This window comes from Aythya marila (assembly GCF_965140915.1).
Source record: "Aythya marila genome assembly, chromosome: 28".
Classification (NCBI taxonomy): domain Eukaryota; kingdom Metazoa; phylum Chordata; class Aves; order Anseriformes; family Anatidae; genus Aythya; species Aythya marila.
The window spans coordinates 727634-750234 of NC_139069.1; the positions used below are offsets into that span (position 1 = coordinate 727634).

Consider the following 22601-nt stretch of genomic DNA (forward strand, 5'->3'; position numbering starts at 1 on the left):
TCTCTATGGGGCAGGCTATGGGGCTGGGGGGGTCTCTATGGGGCTGGGGGGTCTCTATGGGGTCGCTATGGGGCACAGGGGTCTCTATGGGGCCTGCTATGGGGCTAGAGAGTCACTATGGGGCAGGCTGTGGGGCTGGGGGGTGGCTATGGGGTCGCTATGGGGCCTCTATGGGGCGAGGGAGTCGCTATGGGGCAGGCTATGGGGCACAGGGGTAGCTATGGGGCTCGCTATGGGGCTGGGGGGCCCCTATGGGGTCGCTATGGGGCTTGGGAGTCCCTATGGGGCAGGCTATGGGGTCTCTATGGGGCACAGGGGTCGCTATGGGGCAGGCTATGGGGCAGGGGGGGCCCCTATGGGGTCGCTATGGGGCTCAGCAGGCTCTATGGGGCAGGCTATGGGGCACAAGGGCCTCTATGGGGCAGGCTATGGGGCTGGGGGGCTCGCTATGGGGCTGGGGGGTCTCTATGGGGCTCACTATGGGGCAGGGGGGGTCTCTATGGGGCTGGCTATGGGGCTGGGGGGGGTCTATGGGGCCTCTATGGGGCTCGCTATGGGGCTGGGGGGTCGCTATGGGGCAGGCTGTGGGGCCTAGGGGTTGCTATGGGGCTCAGCAGGCCCTATGGGGCAGGCTATGGGGCTGGGGGGGCTCTGTGGGGCTCGCTATGGGGCTAAACGGGGCCTCTATGGGGCTGGGGGGTCCCTATGGGGTCGCTATGGGGCTGGAGGGGTCCCTATGGGGTAGCTATGGGGCCTGGGGGTTGCTATGGGGTCGCTATGGGGCTGGGGGGTGTCTATGGGGCTTGGGAGTCCCTATGGGGCAGGCTATGGGGTCTCTATGGGGCGCAGGGGTCGCTATGGGGCCTGCTATGGGGCTGGGGGGGCCCCTATGGGGTCGCTATGGGGCTCAGCAGGCCCTATGGGGCTCGCTATGGGGCAGAAGGGACTCTATGGGGCAGGCTATGGGGCTGGGGGGGTCTCTATGGGGCTGGGGGGGTCTCTATGGGGCTGGGGGGTCGCTATGGGGCAGGCTGTGGGGCCTAGGGGTTGCTATGGGGCTCAGGGGTCTCTATGGGGCAGGCTATGGGGCTGGGGGGGTCTCTATGGGGCGGGGGGGTCGCTATGGGGCCAGCTATAGGGCTAGGGGGCTCTATGGGGCAGGTTGTGGGGCTGGGGGGGGTCTATGGGGCCTCTATGGGGCTCGCTATGGGGCTGGGGGGTCACTATGGGGCAGGCTATGGGGCTGGGGGGGGTCTCTATGGGGCTGGGGGGTCTCTATGGGGTCGCTATGGGGCACAGGGGCCTCTATGGGGCAGGTTGTGGGGCTGGGGGGTCGCTATGGGGTTGCTATGGGGCCTCTATGGGGCGAGGGAGTCGCTATGGGGCAGGCTATGGGGCACAGGGGTAGCTATGGGGTCGCTATGGGGCTGGGGGGTGTCTATGGGGCTTGGGAGTCCCTATGGGACAGGCTATGGGGTCTCTATGGGGCACAGGGGTCGCTATGGGGCAGGTTATGGGGCTGGGGGGGCCCCTATGGGGTCGCTATGGGGCTCAGCAGGCTCTATGGGGCTCGCTATGGGGCAGAAGGGACTCTATGGGGCAGGCTATGGGGCTGGGGGGGTCTCTATGGGGCTGGGGGGGTCTCTATGGGGCTGGGGGGGTCGCTATGGGGTCGCTATGGGGCACAGGGGCCTCTATGGGGCAGGTTGTGGGGCTGGGGAGTCCCTATGGGGCAGGCTGTGGGGCCTAGGGGTTGCTATGGGGCTCAGGGGTCTCTATGGGGCAGGCTATGGGGCTGGGGGGGCTCTGTGGGGCTCGCTATGGGGCTAGACGGGGTCTCTATGGGGCTGGGGGGTCGCTATGGGGCCAGCTATAGGGCTAGGGGGGCTCTATGGGGCAGGCTATGGGGCTGGGGTGACCCTATGGGGCAGGCTGTGGGGCCTAGGGGTCGCTATGGGGCAGGCTATGGGGCTGGGGGGGCCCCTATGGGGTCGCTATGGGGCAGAGGGGCCTCTATGGGGCCTCTATGGGGCCTGGGGGTCGCTATGGGGCAGGCTATGGGGCTGGGGGGGTCTCTATGGGGCTCGCTATGGGGCTCAGGGGTCTCTATGGGGCAGGTTATGGGGCTGGGGGGTCTCTATGGGGTCGCTATGGGGCTCAGCAGGCTCTATGGGGCAGGCTATGGGGCACAAGGGCCTCTATGGGGCAGGCTATGGGGTTGGGGGGGTCTCTATGGGGCTGGGGGGTCGCTATGGGGTCGCTATGGGGCACAGGGGCCTCTATGGGGCAGGCTATGGGGCTGGGGAGTCCCTATGGGGCAGGCTGTGGGGCCTAGGGGTTGCTATGGGGCTCAGGGGTCTCTATGGGGCAGGCTATGGGGCTGGGGGGGCTCTGTGGGGCACGCTATGGGGCTAGACGGGGTCTCTATGGGGCTGGGGGGGTCTCTATGGGGCTGGGGGGCCCCTATGGGGCTGGCTATAGGGCTAGGGGGGCTCTATGGGGCTGGCTATGGGGCTGGGGTGACCCTATGGGGCAGGCTGTGGGGCTGAGGGGTCGCTATGGGGCTCGCTATGGGGCTGGGGGGCCCCTATCGGGTCGCTATGGGGCTTGGGGGGTGTCTATGGGGCTTGGGAGTCCCTATGGGGCAGGCTATGGGGTCTCTATGGGGCACAGGGGTCGCTATGGGGCAGGTTATGGGGCTGGGGGGGCTCTATGGGGTCACTATGGGGCCCGGGGGTCGCTATGGGGCTGGAGGGGTCCCTATGGGGTCGCTATGGGGCCTCTATGGGGCCTGGGGGTCGCTATGGGGCTCGCTATGGGGCTGGGGGGGTCTCTATGGGGTCACTATGGGGCAGAGGGGCCTCTATGGGGCCTGCTATGGGGCTAGAGAGTCACTATGGGGCAGGCTGTGGGGCTGGGGGGTCGCTATGGGGCCTCTATGGGGCTAGGGAGTCGCTATGGGGCAGGCTATGGGGCTCAGGGGTCTCTATGGGGCAGGCTATGGGGCTGGGAGGGCTCTATGGGGCCTCTATGGGGCTAGAGAGCCGCTATGGGGCAGGCTGTGGGGCACAGGGGCTTCTATGGGGTCGCTATGGGGCTGGGGGGATCCCTATAGGGTTGCTATGGGGCTCAGGGGTCTCTATGGGGCTCAGGAGGCGCTATGGGGCTTGCTATGGGGCTCAGGGGTCGCTATGGGGCAGGCTATGGGGCACAGGGGTCGCTATGGGGCAGGCTATGGGGTTGGGGAGGCTCTATGGGGCTCCTATGGGGCTTGCTATGGGGCCCAGGGGTCTCTATGGGGTCTCTATGGGGCTGGGGTGACCCTATGGGGCAGGCTATGGGGCTAGGGACTCGCTATGGGGCAGGCTATGGGGCTGGGAGGGCTCTATGGGGTCGCTATGGGGCCTCTATGGGGCTGGGAGGGCTCTATGGGGTCGCTATGGGGCAGAGGGGCCTCTATGGGGCCTGCTATGGGGCTAGAGAGTCACTATGGGGCAGGCTGTGGGGCTGGGGGGTCGCTATGGGGTCGCTATGGGGCCTCTATGGGGCTAGGGAGTCGCTATGGGGCAGGCTATGGGGCACAGGGGTCGCTATGGGGCAGGCTTTGGGGCTGGAGGGACTCCCTATGGGGTCGCTATGGGGCTCAGGGGTCTCTATGGGGCAGGCTATGGGGCTGGGAGGGCTCTATGGGGCCTCTATGGGGCTAGAGAGCTGCTATGGGGCAGGCTGTGGGGCACAGGGGCTTCTATGGGGTCGCTATGGGGCTGGGGGGATCCCTATAGGGTTGCTATGGGGCTCAGGAGGCGCTATGGGGCTCGCTATGGGGCTGGGGGGTTGCTATGGGGCACACTATGGGGCACAGGGGTCGCTATGGGGCAGGCTATGGGGTTGGGGAGGCTCTATGGGGTCCCTATGGGGCTCGCTATGGGGCCCAGGGGTCTCTATGGGGTCTCTATGGGGCTGGGGTGACCCTATGGGGCAGGCTATGGGGCTAGGGGCTCGCTATGGGGCTAGGGGGTCTCTATGGGGTCGCTATGGGGCCCTGGGGTCACTATGGGGCAGGCTATGGGGCTGGAGGGAGCCTCTATGGGGCTGGGGAGTTGCTATGGGGCTGGCTATGGGGCTGGGGGGGGCCCTATGGGGTCGCTATAGGGCTGGGAGGGGCCTATGGGGCAGGCTATAGGGCCCAGTGGGGCTCCGTTGACCCCAATGCTCATCCTATGGGGCTCGGTTGACCCCATAGCCCACCCTATAGATCTTGGTTGACCCCATAGCCCACCCCATAGGTTGTGGTTGACCCCATAGCCAACCCTATGGGTTTTGGTTGACCCCATAGGTCTTGGTTGACCCCATAACCCATCCTATGGGGCTTGGTTGACCCCATAACCCACCCCATAGATCCTGGTTGACCCCATTGATCATCCTATTGATCTTGGTTGACCCCATAACCCATCCTATGGGTTTTGGATGACCCCATAGCCTACCCCATGGGTTTTGCTTGACCCCAATGGTCTTCCAATGGGTTTTGGTTGACCCCATAGCCAATCCTATTGATCTTGGTTGACCCCATAGCCAATCCCATTGATCTTAGATGACCCCATAACCCATCCTATGGGTTTTGGTTGACCCCATTGATGATCCTATTGATCTTGGTTGACCCCATAGCCAATCCTATAGATCTTGGATGACCCCATAGCCAACCCTATGGGTTTTGGTTGACCCCAATGGTCTTCCAATGGGTTTTGGTTGACCCCAATGGTCTCGGTTGACCCCATAACCCACCCTACAGATCCGAATCGACCCCATAACCCCCCCTGGGGCTCTTCTATGGGGTGACCCTATAACTTTCTCCCCCCTACAGCTACGAGGCGTGCTCGGAGGCGGCCGCTTGGGTTTTGGGGCGCGCGGCCAAGCCCCCGCGGGTGGCCCTGGTCTGCGGCTCGGGGCGACCCCATAACACACCCCATGGGGCTCGGTTGACCCCAATGGGTCTCTGTTGACCCCAAAGGTCTTCCTATGGGTCTCGGTTGACCCCATAACCCACCCTATAGATCCTGGTTGACCCCATTGATCATCCTATGGGTCTTGGTTGACCCCATAGCCAACCCCATGGGTTTTGGTTGACCCCAATGGTCTTCCAATGGGTTTTAGTTGACCCCATAGGTCTTGGTTGACCCCATAACCCATTCTATGGGTCTTGGTTGACCCCATAGCCAACCCTATAGACCTTGGTTGACCCCAATGGTCTTCCAATGGGTTTTGGTTGACCCCATGGGTCTTGCTTGACCCCATAACCCATCCTATGGGGCTCGGTTGACCCCATAACCCACCCTATAGATCCTGGTTGACCCCATTGATCATCCTATGGGTTTTGGTTGACCCCAATGGTCACCCTATAGATCCTGGTTGACCCCATAGCCAACCCTATGGGTCTTGGTTGACCCCAATGGTCTTCCAATGGGTTTTGGTTGACCCCATAGGTCTTGGTTGACCCCATAACCCATCCTATTGATCTTGGTTGACCCCATAGCCAACTCTATGGGTCTTGGTTGACCCCAATGCTCATCCTATGGGTCTTGGTTGACACCATTGATGATCCTATTGATCCTGGTTGACCCCATAACCCATCCTATGGGTCTTGGTTGACCCCATTGATGATCCTATTGATCTTGGTTGACCCCATAGCCAATCCTATAGATCTTGGATGACCCCATAGCCTACCCCATGGGTTTTGGTTGACCCCAATGGTCTTCCAATGGGTTTTGGTTGACCCCATAGGTCTCGGTTGACCCCATAACCCACCCTACAGATCCGAATCGACCCCATAACCAACCTTGGGGTCTTCTGTGGGGTGACCCTATAACTTTCTCCCCCCTACAGCTACGAGGCGTGCTCGGAGGCGGCCGCTTGGGTTTTGGGGCGCGCGGCCGAGCCCCCGCGGGTGGCCCTGGTCTGCGGCTCGGGGCGACCCCAAAACCCACCCCATGGGGCTCGGTTGACCCCATAGCCAACCCTATGGGTCTTGGTTGACCCCAATGCTCATCCTATGGGTCTTGGTTGACCCCATAACCCACCCTATAGATCCTGGTTGACCCCATTGATCATCCTATGGGTTTTGGTTGACCCCAATGGTCATCCTATAGATTCTGGTTGACCCCATAACCCATCCTATGGGTCTTGGTTGACCCCAATGGTCTTCCAATGGGTTTTGGTTGACCCTATGTGTCTTGGTTGACCCCATAGCCCACCCTATAGATCCTGGTTGACCCCATTGATCATCCTATGGGTTTTGGTTGACCCCATAGCCAATCCCATTGATCTTGGTTGACCCCATAGCCTACCCTATGGGTCTTGGTTGACCCCATTGATCATCCTATAGATTCTGGTTGACCCCATAGCCAACCCTATGGGTTTTGGTTGACCCTATGTGTCTCGGTTGACCCCATAACCCACCCTACACTCTTTGGTTGACCCCATAGACAACCCTATAGATCCTGGTTGACCCCATAGCCAACCCTATGGGTTTTGGTTGACCCCAATGGTCTTCCTATGGGTTCTGGTTGACCCCATAGATCTTGGTTGACCCCATAACCCATTCTATGGGTCTTGGTTGACCCCATAGCCAACCCTATAGATCCTGGTTGACCCCATTGATGATCCTATGGGTCTTGGTTGACCCTATAACCCATCCTATGGGGCTTGGTTGACCCCATAGCCAACCCTATGGGTTTTGGTTGACCCCATAACCAACCTTGGGCTCTTCTATGGGGTGACCCTATAACTTTTCCCCCCCTACAGCTACGAGGCGTGCTTGGAGGCGGCCGCTTGGGTTTTGGGGCGCGCGGCCGAGCCCCCGCGGGTGGCCCTGGTCTGCGGCTCGGGGCGACCCCAAAACCCACCCCATGGGGCTCGGTTGACCCCATAGCCAACCCTATGGGTCTTGGTTGACCCCATAGCCCACCCTATAGATCCTAGTTGACCCCATAACCCACCCCATAGGTTGTGGTTGACCCCATAGCCCACCCTATTGATCTTGGTTGACCCCATAGCCAACCTTATGGGTCTTGGTTGACCCCAATGGTCTTCCTATTGATCTTGGTTGACCCCATAGCCAATCCTATAGGTCTTGGTTGACCCCATTGATGATCCTATGGGTTTTGGTTGACCCTATGGGTCTCGGTTGACCCCATAACCCACCCTATGGGTCTTGGTTGACCCCATAACCCACCCTATGGGTTTTGGTTGACCCCATAGCCCACCCTACAGATCTTGGTTGACCCCATAACCCACCCTATGGGTCTTGGTTGACCCCATTGATGATCCTATTGATCTTGGTTGACCCCATAACCCACCCTATAGATCCTGGTTGACCCCATAGCCTACCCCATGGGTTTTGGTTGACCCCATAACCCATTCTATGGGTCTTGGTTGACCCCAATGGTCTTCCAATGGGTTTTGGTTGACCCCAATGATCTTGGTTGACCCCATAACCCACCCTGGGGTGTGTCTATGGGGTGACCCTATAACTTTCTCCCCCCTACAGCTACGAGGCGTGCTCGGAGGCGGCCGCTTGGGTTTTGGGGCGCGCGGCCGAGCCCCCGCGGGTGGCCCTGGTCTGCGGCTCGGGGCTGGGGGCCCTGGCCCAGGAGCTGGCGGCCCCCCAGCACCTGGACTACGGGGACATCCCCCACTTCCCCCGCAGCACCGGTGGGGATTTGGGGGATTTAGTGGGGTCGGGGGGGTTTAATAGGGTTTGGGGAGGGTTTGGGGGGGATTTGGGGGGATTTGGGGTGGGTTTAGGGGGGATTTGGGGGGGATTTGGGGGGGTAAATGGGGGATTTGGGGGGGAAAATGGGGGGAAAATGGGGGGTTTGGGGGGATTTAGGGGGGATTTAATGGGGGATTTAATGGGGTCGGGGGGTTTAGTAGGGTTTGGGGGGGGGTTGGGGGGAATTTGGGGGGTAAATGGGGGATTTAGGGCTTAAATGGGGGATTTATGGGGGATTGATGGGGATTTATGGGGCTAAATGGGGGGATTTGGGGATTTATGGGGGATTTGGGGGGGATTTGGGGGAGTTTGGGGTGGGTTTAGGGGGGATTTGGGGGGGAAATGGAGGGAAAATGGGGGATTTAGGGGGGATTTGGGGGGAAAATGGGGGATTTAGGGGGGATTTAATGGGGGATTTAATGGGGTCGGGGGGTTTAGTAGGGTTTGGGGGGATTTGGGGGGGATTTGGGGGGGTTTGGGGCGGGTTTAGGGGGGATTTGGGGGGAAAATGGGGGGAAAATTGCGGATTTAGGGGGGATTTGGGGGGTAAATGGGGGGATTTGGGGGATTTAATGGGGTCGGGGGGGTTTGGGGGGGATTTGGGGGGATTTGGGGGAGTTTGGGGTGGGTTTAGGGGGGATTTGGGGGGAAAATGGGGGGTTTGGGGGGGATTTGGGGGGAAAATGGGGGATTTAGGGGGGATTTAATGGGGTCGGGGGGGGTTGGGGGGGATTTGGGGGGGATTTGGGGGGGATTTGGGGGGATTTGGGGGAGTTTGGGGTGGGTTTAGGGGGGATTTGGAGGGAAAATGGGGGGATTTGGGGGATTTAATGGGGTCGGGGGGGGTTGGGGGGGATTTGGGGGGGATTTGGGGGGGATTTGGGGGAGTTTGGGGCGGGTTTAGGGGGGTAAATGGGGGATTTGGGGGGGAAATGGGGGATTTGGGGGGGAAAATGGGGGGAAAATGGGGGATTTAGGGGGGATTTGGGGGATTTAGTGGGGTCGGGGGGGGTTACGGGGGATTTATTGGGGTTGGGAGGGGATTTGGGGGGGATTTGGGGGGATTTGGGGGGATTTATGGGGATTTGGGGGGGTTTGGGGCGGGTTTAGGGGGGTAAATGGGGGATTTGGGGGGATTTGGGGGGTAAATGGGGGATTTGGGGGGGAAAATGGGGGGAAAATGGGGGGAAAATGGGGGATTTGGGGGGGAAATGGGGGATTTAGGGGGGATTTAATGGGGGATTTAATGGGGTCGGGGGGTTTAGTAGGGTTTGGGGGGGATTTGGGGGATTTAATGGGGTCGGGGGGGGTTTGGGGGGGATTTGGGGGGGGCTTGGGGGGGATTTGGGGGGAAAATGGGGGGTAAAAGGGGGATTTATGGGGGATTTGGGGGAGTTTGGGGGGCACTTATGGGGCTGGGAGGTTATGGGGTGGCCACTTACGGGTCCGGGGGTCCCACTTATGGGTCGGGGGGGCTACTTGTGGGGCAGGGCCCCCCACTTATGGGGCAGGGGGTGGCACTCGGGGGGCACTTGGGGCCCACTTATGGGGCCGGGAGGCTATAGGGTGGCCACTTATGGGTCAGGGGGTCCCACTTATGGGGCAGAGATCCCACTTATGGGGCACTTGGGGCCCACTTATGGGGCCGGGAGGTTATGGGACGGCCACTTACGGGTCAAGGGGTCCCACTTATGGGTCGGGGGGGCTACTTATGGGGCAGGGCCCCCCACTTATGGGTCAGGGGGTCCCACTTATGGGTCAGAGGTCCCACTTATGGGGCTGGGAGTCCCACTTATGGGTCAGAGGCCCCACTTATGGGGCCGGGAGTCCCACTTATGGGTCAGGGGGTCCCACTTATGGGTCGGGGGGGCTACTTATGGGGCAGGGGGGCTATGGGGTGGCACTTGGGGGGCACTTAGGAGGGATTTGGGGGGCATTTGGAGCCCATTTATGGGGCAGAGGCCCCACTTATGGGTCAAGGGGTCCCACTTATGGGGAAGGGCCCCCCACTTATGGGGCAGAGGTCCCACTTATGGGGCAGGGGGTGGCACTCGGGGGGCACTTGGGGCCCACTTATGGGGCTGGGAGGTTATGGGACGGCCACTTACGGGTCAAGGGGTCCCAGTTATGGGTCGGGGGGGCTACTTATGGGTCAGGGGTCCCACTTATGGGTCAGAGGGTCCCACTTATGGGTCAGAGGTCCCACTTATGGGGCAGAGATCCCACTTATGGGGCACTTGGGGCCCACTTATGGGGCCGGGAGGCTATGGGACGGCCACTTACGGGTCAAGGGGTCCCAGTTATGGGTCGGGGGGGCTACTTATGGGGCAGGGCCCCCCACTTATGGGGCAGAGGTCCCACTTATGGGTCAGAGGGGCTACTTATGGGTCAGAGGTCCCACTTATGGGGCAGAGATCCCACTTATGGGGCACTTGGGGCCCACTTATGGGGCCGGGAGGTTATGGGGTGGCCACTTATGGGTCAAGGGATCCCAGTTATGGGTCGGGGGGGCTACTTATGGGGCAGGGCCCCCCACTTATGGGGCAGGGGGTGGCACTTGGAGCCCATTTATGGGTCAGAGGCCCCACTTATGGGGCCGGGGGTCCCACTTACGGGTCAAGGGGTCCCACTTATGGGTCAGAGGGGCTACTTATGGGTCAGGGGGTCCCACTTATGGGGCAGAGGTCCCACTTATGGGGCAGGGGGTGGCACTCGGGGGGCACTTGGGGCCCACTTATGGGGCCGGGAGGTTATGGGACGGCCACTTACGGGTCAGTGGCCCCCAGTTATGGGTCGGGGGGGCTACTTGTGGGGCAGGGCCCCCCACTTATGGGGCGCTGCCCCCCCAGTGTCGGGCCACGCGGGGCGCCTGGTGCTGGGCCGCCTGGGGGCGACGCCGTGCGCGGTGCTGCAGGGCCGCTTCCACCTCTACGAGGGATACAGCCCCAGCCAGGTGCGACCCACAAGTGTGGGGCTGGGGGGGGGGATGTGGGGCTGGGAGGGGTGTGGGGTGGGGGTTATGGGGCGCTATGGGGCTGGGGGAGGGAGTTATGGGGCGCTATGGGGCTGGGAGTGGAAGCTATGGGGCTGGGGAGGGAGTTATGGGGCTGGGAGGGGTGTGGGGTGGGGGGTTATGGGGCGCTATGGGGCTGGGGGTGGAATCTATGGGGCTGGGGGTGGAAGCTATGGGGTGCTATGGGGCGCTATGGGGCTGGGGGTGGAATCTATGGGGCTGGGGAGGGAGTTATGGGGCGCTATGGGGCTGGGGGTGGAATCTATGGGGTGATGTGGGGCAAGGGGTGGGAGTTATGGGGTGATGTGGGGCTGGAGGGGGGTGATATGGGGCTGGGGAGGGAGTTATGGGGTGGTGTGGGGCTGGGGGTGGAATCTATGGGGTGATGTGGGGCTGGGGGAGGAGGTTATGGGGTGGAGGGAGGGAGCTATGGGGCGCTATGGGGCTGGAGGGGGGTGATGTGGGGCTGGGGGAGGAGGTTATGGGGTGATGTGGGGCTGGAGGGGGGTGATATGGGGCTGGGAGGGGTGTGGGGTGGGGGTTATGGGGCGCTATGGGGCTGGGGTTGGGAGTTATGGGGCTGGGGGTGGAATCTATGGGGCGCTATGGGGCTGGAGGGGGGTGATGTGGGGCTGGGGAGGGAGTTATGGGGTGGAGGGAGGGAGTTATGGAGCGCTATGGGGCTGGGGGTGGAATCTATGGGGCTGGGGGTGGAAGCTATGGGGCGCTATGGGGCTGGAGGGGGGAGTTATGGGGTGATGTGGGGCTGGGGGTGGGGGTTATGGGGCGCTATGGGGCTGGAGGGGGGTGATGTGGGGCTGGGAGGGGTGTGGGGTGGGGGTTATGGGGCGCTGTGGGGCTGGAGGGGTCCCTCGGGTGCTCCTGGGGGTCCCTTGGGTCCCCCCCCAAGTCCTTCACCCCAAATCCCTCAACCCCAAGTTTTTCACCCCAAAATCCTTCACCCCAAACCCCCCAAAACCCCCCCAAAACCCCCCCAAACCCCCCAAATCCCCCAAAATGCCCCCAAATCCCCCCGTCTGCCCCCAAAACCAGGTGGTGCTCCCCCCCAAACCCCCAAATGCCCCAAAATGCCCCAAAATGCCCCAAAATCCTTCAACCTTGACGTTCCTCAACCCAACGCTCCTCAACCCAACGTTCTTCACCCCAAAACCCCCCAAATCCCCCCAAAATCCCCCCAAATCCCCCCAAATCCCCCCAAAATCCCCCCAAATCCCCCAAAATGCCCCTAAAATCCCCCCAAATGCCCCAAAATGCCCCAAAATCCTTCAACCTTGACGTTCCTCAACCCAACGCTCCTCAACCCAACGTTCTTCACCCCAAAACCCCCCAAATCCCCCCAAAACCCCCCAAATCCCCCCAAATCCCCCCCAAACCCCCCCAAACCCCCCCAAACCCCCCAAAACCCCCCAAAACCCCCCAAATCCCCCCAAACCCCCAAATCCCCCAAATCCCCCCAAACCCCCAAATCCCCCAAAATCCCCCCAAATCCCCCCAAACCCCCCCAAATCCCCCAAATCCCCCAAAACCCCCCAAATCCCCCCAAACCCCCCAAACCCCCTAAAACCCCCAAATCCCCCCAAATCCCCCAAAATGCCCCAAAATGCCCCAAAATCCCCCAAAATGCCCCAAAATCCCCCAAAATCCCCCCAAACCCCCCAAACCCCAAAATCCCCCCAAATCCCCCAAAATGCCCCAAAATGCCCCAAAATCCCCCCAAAATGCCCCAAAATCCCCCAAATCCCCCCAAAATCCCCTAAAATCCCCCAAATCCCCCCAAAATCCCCCGAAATGCCCCAAAATCCCCCAAAATGCCCCCAAATCCCCCCAAAATGCCCCAAAATGCCCCAAAATCCCCCCAAATCCCCCAAAACCCCCCCAAAACCCCCCGAAACCCCCCAAATCCCCCCGAAATGCCCCAAAATCCCCCCAAAACCCCCCCAAACCCCCCGAAACCCCCCGAAACCCCCCAAAACCCCCCAAAACCCCCCAAATCCCCCCCAAAACCAGGTGGTGCTCCCGGTGCGGGTCCTGCGCCTTTTGGGGGTCCGCACCCTGGTGCTGACCAACGCCGCCGGCGGCCTCAACCCCGCGCTCGGCCCCGGGGACCTCATGGTCATCAAGGACCACATCGACCTGCCCGGCCTCGGGGGGCGCGGGCCCCTGGTGGGGGTCAACGATGAGCGGTGAGGGGGCTCGGGGGGGGGTTTTGGGGTGGTCTCGGGGGGGTTTGGGGGCGTCTCGGGGGGTTTGGGGGCGTCTTGTTGGGTTTTGGGGGCGTCTTGTTGGGTTTTGGGGGCGTCTTGTTGGGTTTTGGGGTCATTTGGGGGGTTTGGGGGTCGTCTTGGGGGGCTTGGTGGTCAACTTGGGGTCATCTTGGGGGGCTTGGGGTTGTCTTGGGGGGGTTTGGGGTCATTTGGGGTCATCTCGGGGGTCTTGGTGGTCAACTTGGGGATGTTGAGGGTCATCTTGTTGGGTTTTGGGGTCATCTTGTTGGGTTTTGGGGTCATTTGGGGGGGTTTTGGGGTTGTCTTGGGGGGGTTTGGGGTCGTCTTGGGGGGTTTGGGGGCGTCTCGGGGGGCTTGGTGGTCAACTTGGGGTCTTGGTGGTCATCTTGGGGTCATCTGGGGGGGTTTGGGGTCATCTTGTTGGGTTTTGGGGTCATCTTGTTGGGTTTTGGGGTCAACTTGGGGGTTTTGGGGTCATCTTGTTGGGTTTTGGGGTCAACTTGGGGTCTTGGTGGTCAACTTGTTGGGTTTTGGGGTCATCTTGTTGGGTTTTGGGGTCATCTTGGGGGCTTGGTGGTCATCGTGGGGTCATCTTGGGGGGTTTTGGGGTCAACTTGGAGTCTTGGTGGTCAACTTGGGGATGTTGAGGGTCATCTTGTTGGGTTTCATGGTCATCTTGTTGGGTTTTGGGGTCGTCTTGGGGGGTTTGGGGGGCGTTTGGGGGTCTTGGTGGTCAACTTGTTGGGTTTTGGGGTCATCTTGTTGGGTTTTGGGGTCATTTGGGGGATTTGGGGTCATCTTGTTGGGTTTTGGGGTCATCTTGTTGGGTTTTGGGGTCATCTTGGGGGTTTGGGGGTCGTCTTGGGGTCTTGGTGGTCATCTTGGAGTCATCTTGTTGGGTTTTGGGGTCATCTTGTTGGGTTTTGGGGTCATTTGGGGGGTTTTGGGGTCATCTTGGGGTCTTGGTAGGCATCTTGGGGACATTGGAGGTCAACTTGGGGTCTTGGTGGTCAACTTGGGGATGTTGAGGGTCATCTCGTTGGGTTTTGGGATCATCTTGTTGGGTTTTGGGGTCATTTGGGGGGTTTTGGGGGCGTCTCGGGGGGTTTTGGGGACGTCTCGGGGGGTTTGGGGTCATTTGGGGGATTTGGGGTCATCTTGTTGGGTTTCATGGTCATCTTGTTGGGTTTTGGGGTCATCTTGTTGGGTTTTGGGGTCATTTGGGGGATTTGGGGTCATCTTGTTGGGTTTGGGGGTCGTCTTGGGGGGGTTTGGGGTCATCTTGTTGGGTTTTGGGGTCATTTCGGGGTCTTGGTGGTCAACTTGGGAGTCTTCGTGGTCAACTTGAGGGGCTTGGTGGTCATCTTGTTGGGTTTTGGGGTCATCTTGTTGGGTTTTGGGGTCATCTTGGGGGTCTTAGTGGTCATCTCGGGGTCTTCGTGGTCAACTTGGGGTCTTGGTGGTCAACTTGTTGGGTTTTGGGGTCATCTTGTTGGGTTTTGGGGTCATCTTGTTGGGTTTTGGGGTCAACTTGGGGGGTTTTGGGGTCATTTTGGGGGCTTGGTGGTCAACTTGTTGGGTTTTGGGGTCAACTTGGGGGTTTTGGGGTCATCTTGGGGGTTTGGGGGTCGTCTTGGGGTCTAGGTGGTCAACTTGGGGTCTTGGTGGTCATCTTGGGGTCATCTTGGGGGGGTTTGGGGTCATCTTGGGAGTTTTGGGGTCATCTTGGGGGGTCTTGGTGGTCAACTTGGGAGTCTTCGTGGTCAACTTGAGGGGCTTGGTGGTCATCTTGTTGGGTTTTGGGGTCATCTTGGGGGTTTGGGGGTCGTCTTGGGGTCTTGGTGGTCATCTTGGAGTCATCTTGGGGGTTTTGGGGTCGTCTTGGGGGGTTTTGGGGTCATCTTGGGGGGGTTTTGGGGCGTCTTGGGGGGGTTTTGGGGCGTCTCGGGGGGTTTGGGGGCGTCTTGGGGGGTTTTGGGGTCATTTGGGGGCTTGGTGGTCAACTTGGGGGGCTTCGTAGTCAACTTGGGGTCTTGGTGGTCATCTTGGGGTCATCTTGTTGGGTTTTGGGGTCATCTTGTTGGGTTTTGGGGTCATTTGGGGGGTTTTGGGGTCATCTTGGGGTCTTGGTAGGCATCTTGGGGACATTGGAGGTCAACTTGGGGTCTTGGTGGTCAACTTGGGGTCATCTGGGGGGGTTTGGGGTCATCTTGTTGGGTTTTGGGGTCATTTGGGGGGTTTTGGGGCCATTTTGGGGTCTTGGTGGTCATTTTGGGGGCTTGGTGGCCATCTTGGGGTCTTGGTGGCCATCTTGGTGACCTCCCAAGACCTTTTTGGGGTCTCCACCGCGCCGCAGCCAACCCGAAGACCCCCAAACCCCCCCCGATTTTGGTCGGGGTCTCCACCGTGCCGTAGGCGACCCAACGCCGTCACGCCGCCCGTTGACGCCCCCCAAAACCCCGTTTTTTGCGTTTTTTCCCCCAAAAAAACAGCTTCGGGCCTCGTTTCCCCCCCATGCTGGACGCCTACGACCCCGAGCTGAGGCGCCTGGCCCTGGAAATGGCCCCCCCGGAGCTGCGGGCGCGCGAGGGGGTCTACGTGGGGGTGGGCGGCCCCAGCTACGAGACCGTGGCCGAGTGCCGCTTCCTGCAGCGCATCGGCGCCGACGCCGTGGGTGAGTCCCGGGGGGGGGGTCGGGGAGGGGGGGGGGCAAAATCCCAAAAGGGGGGGTCCAAAATGTCATGGGGGGGGGCGAAATCCCATGGGATTAGGCCAAAATCCCATGGGAGTAGGCCAAAATCCCATGGGATTAGCCCCAAATCCCATGGGATTAGGCCAAAATCCCATGGGAGTAGACAAAATCCAACAGGAATAGTCCAAAATCCCATGGGAGTAGGCCAAAATCCCATGGGATTAGCCCCAAATCCCATAGGAATAGCCCAAAATCCCATAGGATTAGGCCAAAATCCCATAGAATTAGGCCAAAATCCAACAGGAATAGGCCAAAATCCCATGGGAGTAGGCCAAAATCCATGGGAGTAGCCCAAAATCCAAAGGGAGTAGGCCAAAATCCCATAGGATTAGCCCAAAATCCATAGGATTAGGCCAAAATCCCATGGAATTAGGCCAAAATCCAACAGGAATAGGCCAAAATCCCATGGGAGTAGGCCAAAATCCCATGGGATTAGGCCAAAATCCCATAGGATTAGCCCAAAATCCATAGGATTAGGCCAAAATCCCATGGGAGTAGGCCAAAATCCCATGGAATTAGGCCAAAATCCATAGGATTAGGCCAAAATCCCATGGGAGTAGCCCAAAATCCTATGGGAGTAGGCCAAAATCCCATGGGATTAGCCCAAAATCCATAGGATTAGGCCAAAATCCCATGGAATTAGGCCAAAATCCAACAGGAATAGGCCAAAATCCCATGGGAGTAGCCCAAAATCCCATAGGATTAGCCCAAAATCCCATGGGAGTAGGCCAAAATCCCATGGGAGTAGGCCAAAATCCCATGGGAATAGGCCAAAATCCAAGGGATTAGCCCAAAATCCCATGGGAGTAGCCCAAAATCCAACAGGAATAGTCCAAAATCCCATGGGAGTAGACAAAAATCCAACAGGAATAGGCCAAAATCCCATGGGATTAGGCCAAAATCCATGGGATTAGCCCCAAATCCCATGGGAGTAGACAAAATCCAACAGGAATAGGCCAAAATCCCACAGAAGTAGCCCCAAATCCCATAGGAATAGACCAAAATCCATGGGAGTAGCCCAAAACCCTACAGAGATAGCCAAAACCCCATGGGAGTAGGCCAAAATCCAATGGGAGTAGCCCAAAATCCCATAGGATTAGGCCAAAATCCCATGGAATTAGGCCAAAATCCATAGGATTAGGCCAAAATCCCATGGGATTAGCCCAAAATCCATGGGATTAGCCCCAAATCCCATAGGAATAGCCCAAAATCCCATAGGAGTAGCCCAAAATCCCATGGAAGTAGCCCAAAATCCATGGGAGTAGACCAAAATCCAACAGGAATAGGCCAAAATCCCATAGGATTAGCCCAAAATCCATAGGATTAGGCCAAAATCCCATGGAATTAGGCCAAAATCCCATGGGAGTAGCCCAAAATCCCATGGGAATAGGCCAAAATCCAACAGGAATAGGCCAAAATCCCATGGGATTAGCCCAAAATCCATGGGATTAGCCCAAAATCCATGGGAGTAGCCCAAAATCCCATGGGAGTAGGCCAAAATCCCATGGAATTAGGCCAAAATCCCATAGGATTAGCCCCAAATCCATAGGATTAGGCCAAAATCCCATGGAATTAGGCCAAAATCCAACAGGAATAGGCCAAAATCCCATGAAAGTAGCCCAAAATCCCATGGGATTAGCCCCAAATCCCATGGGAGTAGGCCAAAATCCATAGGATTAGCCCCAAAATCCATAGGATTAGCCCCAAATCCCATGGGAGTAGCCCAAAATCCCATGGGAATAGGCCAAACCCCATGGAAGTGTAGCAGGGTGGACACCAGGGGCCCTTAGCGTGTTCTTAGCGTGTCCTTAGCGTGTCCCGGCCCTCTTTAGGCATGAGCAAGACCCTGTGACCCAAACAAGACCCCAAACATGCTAAAAACACCCTAATGACACGCTAAGACACGCTAAAAACACGCTAAGACACCCCAAAACCACACCAAGACACCCTAATAATACACTAAGACACCCTAATTACATGCTAATAACATGCTAAGAACACACTAGGAACACGCTAGGAACATGCTAACCCCCCAATATCCCCCCAATATCCCCCCAATATCCCCTTAAACCACCCCAAAACCCCTTTTCTTCCCCCAAACCCCCTCCCTAACCCATATAGGACCGCGATCATGCCAAGAACACGCTAAGCACATACATGTCCAATACACCAATTCCTCCAAAGAGCAAAATAATGATAAAAAATGATAGAAAATGATAGAAAAGAGTGGTAAAACCCTAAAAATTGGGGTCGGGGGGCGTAGGAGGGGGTACACCGGGGGCCCTTAGCGTGTCCTTAGCATGTCCTTAGCATGTCCTGGCCCTCTTTAGGCATGAGCAAGACCCTGTGACCCAAACAAGACCCCAAACACGCTCAAAACACCCTAATGACACGCTAAGACATGCTAAAAACACGCTAAGACACCCCAATAACACACCAAGACACCCTAATAATACACTAAGACATAATAACACACTAATATCATGCTAAGAACATGATAGGAACATGCTAGGAACACACTAGGAACACGTTAACCCCCCAATATCCCCCCAATATCCCCCCACAATCCCCTTAAACCACCCCAAAACCCCTTTTCTTCCCCAAAACCCCTCCCTAACCCATATAGGACCGCGATCATGCCAAGAACATGCCAAGCACATACATGTCCAATACACCAATTCCTCCAAAGAGCAAAATAACGATAAAAAATGATAGAAAATGATAGAAAAGAGCAGGAAACCCCTAAAAATTGGGGTCGGGGCGCGTAGGAGGGGGTACACCGGGGGCCCTTAGCGTGTCCTTAGCGTGTCCTTAGCATGTCCTGCCCTTTTTCCAGGCATGAGCAAGACCCTGAGACCCAAACAAGACCCCAAACACGCTCAAAACACCCTAATGACACGCTAAGACACGCTAAAAACACGCTAAGACACCCCAATAACACACCAAGGCACCCCAATAATACACTAAGACACCCTAATTTCATGCTAAGAACATGCTAAGAACACACTAGGAACATGCTAGGAACACACTAGAAACATGCTAAGCCCCCAATATCCCCCTAAATGCCCCTAAACCACCCCAAAACCCCTTTTCTTCCCCCAAACCCCCTCCCTAACCCATGTAGGACCGCGATCATGCCAAGAACATGCTAAGCACATACATGTCAAATATGAAAACACCCCAAAGAGCAAAATAATGATAAAAAATGATAGAAAATGATAGAAAAGAGCGGGAAAACCCTAAAAATGGTGGTCATGGGGTATAGTAGGGGGGACACCGGGGGCCCTTAGCGTGTCCTTAGCGTGTCCTTAGCATGTCCTGGCCCTCTTTAGGCATGAGCAAGACCCTGTGACCCAAACAAGACCCCAAACACGCTCAAAACACCCTAATGACACGCTAAGACACGCTAAAAACATGCTAAGACACCCCAATAACACACCAAGACACCCTAATAATACACTAAGATCTGATAATAACATAAGAACATGCTAATAACATGCTAAAAACATGCTAGGAACATGATAATAACACGCTAGGAACACGCTAAGCCCCCAATATCCCTCTAAAATCCCCTTAAACCACCCCAAAACCCCTTTTTTTTCCCCAAAACCCCTCCCTAACCCATATAGGACCGCGATCATGCCAAGAACACGCTAAGCACATACATGTCCAATACACCAATTCCTCCAAAGAGCAAAATAATGATAAAAAATGATAGAAAATGATAGAAAAGAGCGGGAAAACCCTAAAAATTGGGGTCGGGGGGCGTAGGAGCGGGTACACCGGGGGCCCTTAGCGTGTCCTTAGCGTGTCCTGCCCTTTTTCCAGGCATGAGCAAGACCCTATGACCCAAACAAGACCCCAAACACGCTCAAAACACCCTAATGACACGCTAAGACACGCTAAAAACACGCTAAGACACCCCAATAACACACCAAGACACCCTAATAATACACTACGACACCCTAATTACATGCCAATAACATGCTAAGAGCATGCTAAGAACACGCTAGGAACATGCTAACCCCCCAATATCCCCCCAATATCCCCCTAAATCCCCCTAAACCACCCCAAAACCCCTTTTCTTCCCCCAAACCTCCTCCCTAACCCATATAGGACCGCGATCATGCCAAGAACATGCTAAGAACACGCATGTCTGACCTACTAATCCCCCAAAGAGCAAAATATTGATAAGAAGTGATGGAAAATGATAGAAAAGAGTGGGAAAACCCTAAAAATGGTGGTCATGGGGTATAGTAGGGGGGACACCGGGGGCCCTTAGCGTGTCCTTAGCGTGTCCTTAGCATGTCCTGGCCCTCTTTAGGCATGAGCAAGACCCTGTGACCCAAACAAGACCCCAAACACGCTCAAAACAGCCTAATGACACGCTAAGGCACGCTAAAAACACGCTAAGACACCCCAATAACACACCAAGACACCCTAATAATACACTAAGACACCCTAATTACATGCCAATAACATGCTAAGAACACGCTAAAAACATGCTAGGAACATGATAATAACACGCTAGGAACACGCTAAGCCCCCAATATCCCTCTAAAATCCCCTTAAACCACCCCAAAACCCCTTTTTTTCCCCAAACCCCCTCCCTAACCCATGTAGGACCGCGATCATGCCAAGAACACGCTAAGCACATACATGTCCAATACACCAATTCCTCCAAAGAGCAAAATAATGATAAAAAATGACAGAAAATGATAGAAAAGAGTGGTAAAACCCTAAAAATTGGGGTCGGGGGGCGTAGGAGGGGGGACACCGGGGGCCCTTAGCGTGTCCTTAGCATGTCCTTAGCATGTCCTGGCTCTCTTTAAGCATGAGCAAGACCCTGTGACCCAAACAAGACCCCAAACATGCTCAAAACACCCTAATGACACGCTAAGACATGCTAAAAACACGCTAAGACACCCCAATAACACACCAAGACACCCTAATAATACACTAAGACATAATAACACACTAATATCATGCTAAGAACATGATAGGAACATGCTAGGAACACACTAGGAACACGTTAACCCCCCAATATCCCCCCAATATCCCCCCAAAATCCCCTTAAACCACCCCAAAACCCCTTTTCTTCCCCCAAACCCCCTCCCTAACCCATATAGGACCGCGATCATGCCAAGAACATGCTAAGAACATACGTGTAAAACACACTAATCCCCCAAAAGAGCAAAATAACGATAAAAAATGATAGAAAATGATAGAAAATAGTGGTAAGACCCTAAAAATTGGGGTCGGGGGGCGTAGGAGGGGGTACACCGGGGGCCCTTAGTGTGTCCTTAGCATGTCCTTAGCATGTCCTGGCCCTCTTTAGGCATGAGCAAGACCCTGTGACCCAAACAAGACCCCAAACACGCTCAAAACACCCTAATGACACGCTAAGACACGCTAAAAACACACTAAGACACCCCAATAACACACCAAGACACCCTAATAATACACTAAGATCTGATAATAACATAAGAACATGCTAATAACATGCTAAAAACATGCTAGGAACATGATATGAACACGCTAGGAACACGCTAAGCCCCCAATATCCCCCCAATATCCCCTTAAACCACCCCAAAACCCCTTTTCTTCCCCCCAAACCCCTCCCTAACCCATATAGGACCGCGATCATGCCAAGAACATGCTAAGAACATACGTGTAAAACACACTAATCCCCCCAAAGAGCAAAATATCGATAAGAAGTGATAGAAAATGATAGAAAATAGTGGCAAAACCCTAAAAATTGGGGTCGGGGGGCGTAGGAGCGGGTACACCGGGGTCCCTTAGCGTGTCCTTAGCGTGTCCTTAGCGTGTCCCGCCCCCTTTTTTCCAGGCATGAGCACGGTGGCGGAGGCGGTGGCGGCGCGGCACTGCGGGCTGCGGGTGCTGGGGCTGTCGCTGATCACCAACGCCACCCCCCTGCCCCCCGAGGACGGGGGGGGGGACGCGGCCACCCCGCGGGACCCCCCGGGACCCCCCGGGACCCCCCGGGACCCCCCGGCCGGGCACCAGGAGGTGCTGGAGGCGGCCGAGGCCGGGGCCCGGCACCTGCGGGAGCTGCTGGCACGCCTGGCCCCGCGTCTGGACGCGGGGGGACACGCGTGATCACGGAATGGGGCGGGGGAGGGGGGTGAGGGGGTGTGGGGGCGCGGGGAGGACATGGGAAGGACACGCTAAGGGGGACCAGGACACGTTTAGGACATGTTAAGGGTGGGGACATGTTTAGGACACGCTAAGGGGGACCAGGACATGGGTAGGACATGCTAAGGGGACCAGAACATACATAGAACATGCTAAGGGTGACTATAACATGGGTAGGACATGCTAAGGGGACCAGAACATACATAGAACATGCTAAGGGTGGGGACATGGGTAGGACATGCTAAGGGGGACCAGGACATGGGTAGGACATGCTAAGGGTGGTGACATGGGTAGGACATGCTAAGGGGGACCATAACATACATAGGACATGCTAAGGGTGACTATGACATATATAGGACGTGCTAAGGGTGGTGACATGGGTAGGACATGCTAAGGGGGACCAGAACATACATAGAACATGCTAAGGGTGGGGACATGTTTAGGACACGCTAAGGGGGACCAGAACATACATAGAACATGCTAAGGGTGGGGACATGGGTAGGACATGGGAAGGGTGACTATGACATATATAGGACATGGGAAGGGTGGTGACATGGGTAGGACATGCTAAGGGGGACCAGGACATACATAGAACATGCTAAGGGTGGGGACATGGGTAGGACACGCTAAGGGGGACCGTAACATATATAGGACATGCTAAGGGGG

General features: G+C 57.1%; 1 protein-coding gene across 1 annotated transcript; it reads left to right on the forward strand.

Annotated features, from left to right (window-relative positions):
• Positions 1-7529: 7529 nt before the first annotated feature.
• On the forward strand, positions 7530-21923 carry PNP (purine nucleoside phosphorylase; the record flags this gene model as incomplete). The annotated part of the gene is made up of 5 exons (XM_082780412.1): positions 7530-7707; positions 10618-10721; positions 12810-12985; positions 15520-15701; positions 21628-21923. Coding segments are annotated over 5 exons (912 nt in total), but the record flags the coding sequence as incomplete, so codon positions are not given.
• Positions 21924-22601: the final 678 nt, after the last annotated feature.